Genomic DNA, 9,110 nt, shown 5'->3' on the forward strand with positions numbered 1-9,110 from the left:
TGGAAGTAGGCCTCGTGGTAAGACACTTTTTCTTGAGTAGGTAGTTATTGCAGAGGGTGGAATGAAAGGAGGGTGTCCTTGGGCATCTGGAGGTAAGTGGTTTTGTGAAGAAAGAATGTTTGGTCTTAATAAGGCTGTGGCCACAGCTGTGGGCTGCCCCTTAGCACTTATATGGGGCCATCAATGAGGGTGAAGTGCTTTCTTTGCTCCCTTGGGTAATGGCTGCCTACCGCACCACGTGGCCCAATGAGGGGGAATACCTACTACTCCTTTCCCCTGGCAAACTGTGGAAGATGTATTAAGAGAACAGTGTCCCCTAATGGCTCTGCTATTGTACCAAAGAGAGCCTTTTGGAATTGGTTTGGCTTTTATCTTGGGGCTGTGTGTGTGAGTGTCTGAGTACCTGAGTCCAAATCCTGTTCTCTCTTCCTGGTTTTAACCCTCGCTAGGGGGGTCTTAGTAACTTGAATGGTGATTCGTGTTCCTCTGAAAGTGGGGCAAGTGAATGTGAGTGAATGATATGTATTATTGTCTATTACTGTTATTTGTTTAAACTGAATTGGCTATTTAGAATCTGAAAATAATCCCTGAAAACGTCCAGGATGGGACTCTTCTGACTTCTAAAAACTGGTTTTTGCATAGGCCTTAGAGGAAGTTAGCTTTCTAGAAGGAATTGGTATTTCTCTTCCTGTGTCTTTGAGATGTAAATAATCTACCTGGGCTCTCAGGAACTTTAATTACCTGTGATCCTTGAGAGTGAAGAAAAAAAAAAAAAAAAGGCCTTTTTAAACTCTAGCAAGAAAACTGTGAGATCTCTGTGTCCACATAAATAAATGTGTGTCTATGTGTACCTTATAAGGTGTCTCTGCCTCCAAATGGCACTGCCAAGATTGGTTTGTGGATGAGCTCTGTTTAATTGGCTTAAGAGAAATTAAGTGCTCGCATAAACTCTCAGAAATATAAAAGAAACTCCAGAATGAATTTCAGTTTCACGTGATATGGGAAATATTCAGTACTGAATGGATATCTGGTATTGAAGCTACCTTAAACTTGTTGGTTTGATTAATATAGACATGTCTTTAGAGTCATCAGTGTTAAGTATAATACTTCTGTTGTACCTAGGCTTATTTTGAGATCAAATAAGACCATATTATATCTGTTGCAAATTTGTCAGCAAGGAAAATATCTTGCTATGATGAAATTTTAAGTAAATGTAAATGAGATAAGAGCCTTTAGGTAAACTCTATAGGAATAATTATGTTTTGGGAATGTCCATCTAGAATAGTTTCTCCAGATTTTGATAACCATGTTCTGCCTGCTGTCTGCCACACACAGTGGGGTATCACTCCAGGACCTTGCTTCAGACATGTAAGATCCCCCTATCCATTAAACCATTGATGTCTCTGAAAAAAAAAAAATAATAATTTTTGGTCTTAACAGATGGGATATCATGCTATCAGGATATTTTAAATCTCGAGGGCTCTCCATATCTCCTTTTCTCTTTCATTTTTATTTTCATGCTTTGTTGATTTCCTTCATTTTTTGCCAATTTGTGATGCCTAAACTTGCTCAGTTAATTTTGGAAATGAATAGCGTAGAAAATGTCCGCACATGTCACCTTCCCTCATTACAGAACAGGATCCACATGGAGGTACTTCTCTATATGGATCTGGATGGAATTTAGGACTATAGTGATTATATTCTAGAAAAAGACCATAGGGATCAGATTACTTGGGAATACAAATATTATATAGCACTGTGGTTAAGAGCACAGATTTTGGAGTTAGTCTAAAACAGTCCCACCACTTCCTGTCTCATATTGGGCAATGTATTTAACCTACCTGTGCCTCTTTTCTTGCCTGTATAAGAGCATAAGACTATGTCCCATACCATAGTGTGGTGAAGTCTGATTGTTGAGATAGTACATGCCAAGAATTTAACGTGGTATGTGGCACGTGGTAAGCATTCAATACAAGTTAGCTGTTATCATTATCATTACTCTTACTAGCTATACCTACTTTTTACTAGCCTCTTATTAGTGATACCTACCTTAGAAAGTTACATGAGGAGTAAATGAATTTACTGTATAATACTTCCCAGTAAATTCTAAGGAATGCTGTTTGGTTTGCATTTTTTTTTTTTTTTCTGTGGTATGCGGGCCTCCCTCTGTCGCGGCCTCTCTCATTGCGGGGCACAGGCTCCGGACGCGCAGGCCCAGCGGCCATGGCTCACGGGCCCAGCCACTCCGCGGCATGGGGGATCCTCCCAGACCGGGGCGCGAACCCGGTTCCCCTGCATCGGCAGGCGGATGCGCAACCACTGCGCCACCAGGGAAGCCCTGGTTTGCATTTTATACACCCAGTTGTTATTTTGATGTTCTTCCTGTGAGTCACTATTATTTGCTTTTATCATGTGGGTAGAGAAACAGATTCAGGAGGAGAAGGGAGTGTTCAAATTTAGATTTATCTCAGATCCCTCTTTGTTTGAGGTATAGGTTCTTTATTCACTTAGCATTTTGAGGGCTTTACTTATCTTAGGATACTCTGTAATATCTTGTCCTCTAGATTTGGTGCTTCCAGATGTGCGTTATCAGGTGGAATCCAGTGAGGGGGATCAGACACAGAATATGGACCCCCAGGGACAAACTCTGCTGCTTTTTCTCTTTGTGGACTTCCACAGCGGATTTCCAGTCCAGAAAATGGAACTCTGGGGTAGGTACAGGAGAGTGGGGCTGCAAGCTTGGGTGTGCTTAAATGTTAAAAGAGAATAAAGAAAGGAGACTTTACATGATGCATAAATCTGAATAGATGTGTTTCTGTAAAATAACTCATTTCAATGAAAAACCTTGCTTAAATAAGTTAAAAAAATTATATGCTCTACGGGAAAGATCTATATCTTGAAGCATCACTTAGATGATGACATTCCCAGATTTGGTTGACCAGAAATCAGCAGACACTTCCTGTTGGTCCCTACAGAGTATATTACCTTAGATGGGTAGTTCTCAACCTCAGCTGCACAATATATTACCTGGGGAGCTTCTAAAAAATGCCCAAAGCTCACCCCCAGAGATTCAGATTTCCTTGGATTGAGGTGGGCCTCAGGTATCAGTATGTTTTTAAAGCTTTTCAGGCTTGAGAACTGTTCACCACCCTACTGCTTTTCCAAGTGGAATCAAGAAAAGTTATCAGTTTTACTTGGCCTTAATGCAACATCTCAGATTGAATCAAGGAGCTGTGGGAGTACATTGGTATGAATGGCTTTGTGTGATTGCCACATCAACCTCTGGAAAGGCAGAAATTGTCCTTGTTCAGGCATACAAATGCCTTTGGCGTTTATCTAGCAGATAGGTGATAACCTGTTATCAGAAGGTTCTCTCTGTTAGTGGTAAAGCAGTGATTTCACTGTTCTGTGGTCCATGAAACACATGCATCAGAATCACCTGGAGTATTTGAAAATGTGCAGCTTCCTGGGCATTAACTCATTGTTTTGCTAATGTAAAAATCTGGTATGGCTCAAGAATATGCATTTTTAACAAGATTCTCAGGTGATTCCTAAACATAGTAAAGTTTGAAAACCACTGAGTATGAGAGTTGGTGTATGCATTTTAATCCAATAAAGCCTGAGACATAAATTTAAGTGTTTCTCAGTGCCCTCCTAAACTTTGAAGGAAGAAGCAAGAAGTGGAGCTTATAAATGTCTGGGGAAATGTTCACAAGCCTTCCTTTTGGTATTCCTGATATGTTTCTGGGTTATTCTTTGTGGGCGACTGTTTTTTCTTGGGACTTTACTCTCTAGGCGTTCTAGTGCTATTTGGTGTGGCCCTGCTTCCACTGAGTCATAAGAGAAATGAGACAGCTTACAACACCAGATCAGAAGACCTCACATTGCTGCCAACTATTTGTTGAACCTGTGGGATTCTTCCTACTGCCAGCCTTCCATGCCTCTCCTACCTTTTTCCGTCATGTATATATTCTTTAGGAGAGAAGCACTGCTTTCCAGGACTCTGGCTTGTACCTCTTTTATTTGAGGAGCTGGTGTTCTCTGGTGCCCCACTGTTCCATTCATTAAGGCCCTGGAATGGGAACATAGAAGAGACCCAAACTAATGAGGCTTCCAGCAAGGAGGTCAAAGGTGAGAATGCCTAGGGCTATTATCCCACCTGTGCTGGCATGGACAAAGACTCATAAGAGAAGCAGCTTAGTATGGTGGAAAGGACTTCAGGGTACAATCAAGAGACCTGGGTTTAATTTTAGTTCTGCTACCAAATCCCTTAATGATTTTTTGGGAAGCAAGTTGCATAAATCATCTGATCCTTCCTTTTCATATATTTAACATGAGATTGTTAGACTAGGTGCTATCAAAGACCCTTCCAAGTCTAAAGACCCTCTTAAGATGTAAGATCTGCTATCTTTGGCAGTTTTTTTTTTTTTTTAAGGTTGGTCTGCTAGAGGGAGCACCATGTTCAGTCTTCCCTAGGATGACATAAAATCTGGTACCACCTTCTGAATACTATTAAACATACTTCCTCAGAAACCAGGGTTACTATCATTATTATAGTACTGTGATAGTTTGTACACCTCTATTTAGCTTGACTCTGAAGGCCTGCAGCATCTCAGATAGTGGTACTCAGTACTGGATTAAACAGAAATCCATCACTGCATTAGTAAACATAGTAGTTATCTTTTAAATTTTCCTTATACATCTGAGAGTTTAGGACTAGCCTTTGAAGAAGATGCACTGTAAGGGTAGGTAGGTATAGATACATGGATATAGATATATGTAGTAATTTTATTTTCTTTTCCCCCTCTTCTTTCTCAGATCCTTGAAAGCTTTCTGCAGAGCTCCTTTTAGGAAACAGCTTGTGCAGAACTACAGTCTGTTTCCATGTGTCTTAAAAAAGAAAATCACTTAATTGGCCTTCTGCCTACCTTGTCATGGTAACTTTTCTATGATTAACTCATTTTGCCACAGTGTTAAAGGCATCTGGTGGTATCAGCAGTTTTAGGGATGAAACTATAGCTTTTTAATTAAATGTCTGCTTTCAAAGGGGCTCCAACTGATTTCTTAAGGCTATTCTTAGGACCAAACTATAGAAAATAGTAATCCACATGATATCATAGCAATAGCGATATTTTCTCTTTGAATATTGTAATGTACGTTTCAAAACACTTTATATACATTATCCCAGTTTATCTGCACAAAATACCCATGAGAGCAGGTGGTATGAAGACACTTTCTGTACTAAAATGAGAAAAGTGAAGTGACTTGGTCACTATTAGTTGATAGTAGAACTGACGCTAGAATCTATGTTCTCCTGATTCCAGTTCCAAACCCCTTTTGAGCACAGCAATTCTTCCCTTCCCTTCCAGGAAAGCATCATGGTGCCTTGTGGTAGAAAATGTTCCTTCTGACTTGCATTTTTTTTTTCTGACTTGCATTTTAATTGCAGCCCTGAGAAAAGCCAGCCAGCCTTACCTTTGAACAGACCATACAGGGAGTAGAGAAACACTGAAAGAAGAAAGATTAATTAAGAAGCATTTTCTCCAGGTGCCCCCCAAAATAAATTTGTCTTCCTGTATTGGTTGTATCAGGATCATCAATGCTGGCATATTGTTTAATGACGTATTTTGCCCATTGGTCTCACGTGTTAGCTTTTCTGGAAGATGCTGAGCAGTGGTGCCTATGGTTACTTTATCAGAGATAGTCGCTCCTTTAAAAAGACCTTATACCAGCAATTCTCAGATTGTGAGTTTTAACTTTTTCTTTTTTTAAAAAATAAATTTATTTATTTCATTTATTTACTTTTGGCTGCTTTGGGTCTGTTGCTGTGTGCGGGCTTTCTCTAGTTGTGGCGAGTGGGGGCTACTCTTTGTTGCGTTGCATAGGCTTCTCATTGCGGTGGCTTATCTTGTTGCAGAGCACGGGCTCTAGGCACGTAGGCTCAGTAGTTGTGGCACGTGGGCTCTGTAGCTGTGGCACGTGGGCTCAGTAGTTGTGGCTCACAGGCCCTAGAGCGCAGGCTCAGCAGTTGTGCTGCACGGGCTTAGTTGCTCCGCGGCATGTGGGATTCTTCCCAGACCAGGGCTCGAACATGTGTCCTCTGCATTGGCAGGCGGATTCTTAACCACTGCGCCACCAGGGAAGCCCTTAACTTTTTCTATACCACAGCGTATCTAAAAGGATTGATACCCTGACAGTAGCAGTGGCTCACCACAACAGTGACGCTCAAATAGGAACAAAGTAGAGTTAGACATACTCTCCAGGAGGTTTTTCCTTTCCTTTGGGAGCCACCAGTATCATTGTTTATAGTATATAGCATATATTTCTGTTTCTGATGTGAATTAAACAGGATCCCTCATTTGATTCTTCAAAAATAATGTCATTCTTCACTTTAATTTTAGTGAGCTTTCGTTCATTTGTAAGTGGGAATTGGGTAGGTTTGTAAATTGCTGGGGGGTTTTGTCTAAAAAAGTAATTATCTCTGGATAGGCAGAAGTGGCTTCTTTTTTCAAGCGGCCTCTTTCCCATCCTCAGCCCTGATTCACAGCATATGAACAGCAGTCTTGAAGTGGTCATTCTCACTCAAGGTTACCAACATTCTCCCTCCCCTTAGGAGTCCACACTTTGCTCACAACTCATCTCAGTGCCATTCTCACGGAGAGCCACGGTGTGGTGCAAGATTCCATCCAGGTCGCTGTGGACCAGGCCTTGGAGCAGCATCACCAGGCTGTCAAGGTAATAAGAAATTCACAACTCCCTTTCTCCTCTCTCTAAGAAAAAGATAGAGTATATGGCAGACAGGGCCTGAGAGCCCTTCCTCCCTGAATGATTCTTCCTCTCCTCTTTGGTCATCTGGGCTGATCTTTTTAAAAATATTTATTTATTTATTTATTTATTTGGTTGCACCAGGTCTTAGTTGAGGCATGCGTGTGGCATCTAGTTCCCTGGCCAGGGATCGAACCTGGGCCCCCTGCATTGGGAATGTGGAGTCTTCACCACTGAGCCACCAGGGAAGTCCCCACCTGGGCTGGTCTTATAAACTGCATCTAGTCTAGGAACTTGGGCTTTAACTTAGATGGGTCACTGTAACCAGCTTGCTTAGTCTTATCTCCTAGTAGGTGAGTTTGAATAAATACAGGCAGAGCAGTAGACCAGGGAAAATGACTGATAACATACCTTTTTTCCTTTTCTTTTTTTGAGTGTGAACAAATTTTATTTTCTTTTTGGAACACGTGACTTACGATGTGAGTGTGTTTTCTCACAAGCAAAATGAGCTTGGTTTTGCCTGCCTGTTAGTTTGTTTTCACCACTCCCATTATACCAGGGGACAGGAAAACATTTATAAAAGAGGAACAGTAAACACTGAACCCAGGACACTATATTCATTCTAGGTAGTTTTACACATTGAAATATTTTTGTATATTAATTCGTAGTGTCATTAATGTCTTCTTCCCTCTTTCACACATTGAAGTGCTATATTATTGACTATAAGTTCTGGATAAATTGAAAGCACATGCATGCACTTGGCCTGAAATTTTTTTTTATTGAAGTATAGTCAATTTATAATGTTGTGTTAATTACTGCTATACAGCAAAGTGATTCAGTTATACAGATATATACATTCTTTTTTTATATTCTCTTTCGTTATGGTTTATCATATGATATTGAATATAGTTCTCTGTGCTATACAGGACTTTGTTGTTTATCCATCCTGTATGTAAAAGCTTACATCAATGCTTATCTTTCTTATCTATGTATTTCCCCTTCCCACACATGTTTCTAGAGCTGCTGTTTCACTAAATCTTACATTCTTCCCCCATTTCCTAATCCTTTATAACATCACTTTGTCTTCTTGCCTGACTTTTTGAATCCCTCCATCCTGTGTACTTTTGGTAACACATTTCTTACTTCATATGGCCTCCTTTTCAGTGAAAAGACAACCACACTAAAAGAGTAAAGCCTAAAGCTTTTTGTTTTTTAATAGTAAATATATCTGTTTTGTTGCTCAGTGTCTTACTGCGTGTCTTTTCTGAATGTATCTATGTCAATAAGTCTAAGTGTCCTTTGTATGTCATGATCTCAGTAAGTATTTTTGGTGGAGGGGGAAGAATTTTTGAAATCCTGCTCTGACTAAAATCTTTGGTCCCTTTGGGATTCTCTGAACCAGCAGTTTGGGATTATTATAAACTGCGGTCTCCCCCTTCCTTGTTTTATTCTCTAGGCTCATCAGAAACTACAGGCCTCACTCTCAGTGGCTGTGAATTCCATCATGAGTATCATGACTGGAAGCACCAGCAGCAGCTTCCGAAAGACGTGCCTCCAAACGCTTCAAGTTAGTAAGAGATTGGGGATGCTTAAAAGTGCCAGGGTTTTAATGACATTCTACTACCTATCTTAGTAATATGTGCAGTGCTCTTAGAAACATTATTTACTTTGATCCTCCTATGATTCTACATAAGTAAGTGTTTTAAGAAATGTTTGTTGAATGGATAGTGATATATATACTATTTTATAAATGAGAAAACAAGTTATTTAAAATTTCTGTTTCCTTTCAATCATACAGGTAGTTATAAGCAGAGCTAGGATTAGATCAGTGATTCCCAATTTCTTATTGAAGAATGTTCTATTACCTCATGGCAACAGAATATACTGAAAATAACTGAGCAACCATAAGCATTACATGTGTTTGGCAGTATGGAATAGTGTAACAAGGTTTGGAATCAAAGGCCTGAGTTCAAATTTTGGCTCATTTGTTTACTAGCTAGGTGGACTTAGGCCTGTACTGAACTTCTCTGAGTTTCATCTACAAATTAGAAAAAAATAATAGTACCTCACAGGGTTATTATGAAGTTGAGAGCTAAGTGTGAACCTGCATAACACATTGTAGATTCTTTTTTTTTTTAATGCTAAAGTTTTAATACATTTTATCTTAAATTGTCTTAAGTAGTATGCAATGGCTAGTATTTTATTTTATTTTATTGAATTTTATTTTATTTTTCTTTAATAAGCAGGTTCTTATTATTTATTTATTTATTTATTTATTTATTTTGCGGTACGCGGGCCTCTCACTGTTGTGGCCTCTCCCGTTGCGGAGCACAGGCTCCGGACGC

General features: G+C 39.8%; 1 protein-coding gene and 1 long non-coding RNA gene across 3 annotated transcripts in view; one reads left to right on the forward strand and one right to left on the reverse strand.

The window, feature by feature from the left end:
• Nucleotides 1-9,110, forward strand: part of TOP6BL (TOP6B like initiator of meiotic double strand breaks) — a 99,926-nt gene that overhangs the window by 70,077 nt on the left and 20,739 nt on the right. Inside the window, exons 10-12 of the mRNA XM_055091496.1 lie at nt 2,565-2,711; nt 6,614-6,735; nt 8,222-8,332. Coding sequence (XP_054947471.1) covers nt 2,565-2,711; nt 6,614-6,735; nt 8,222-8,332 — 380 coding nt within the window. The remainder of the gene's footprint in view (nt 1-2,564; nt 2,712-6,613; nt 6,736-8,221; nt 8,333-9,110) is intronic.
• Nucleotides 2,623-9,110, reverse strand: part of LOC114487981 (uncharacterized) — a 14,022-nt gene continuing 7,534 nt past the window's right edge. For both annotated transcript variants that reach the window (XR_003683582.2, XR_008619586.1), the window contains 2 exons: nt 3,951-4,072; nt 2,623-2,748 (listed from right to left, as the gene is read on the reverse strand). This is a non-coding gene — a long non-coding RNA (uncharacterized lncRNA). The remainder of the gene's footprint in view (nt 2,749-3,950; nt 4,073-9,110) is intronic.

This window comes from Physeter macrocephalus, chromosome 16 (assembly GCF_002837175.3).
Source record: "Physeter macrocephalus isolate SW-GA chromosome 16, ASM283717v5, whole genome shotgun sequence".
NCBI classification, from domain to species: Eukaryota; Metazoa; Chordata; class Mammalia; order Artiodactyla; family Physeteridae; genus Physeter; species Physeter macrocephalus.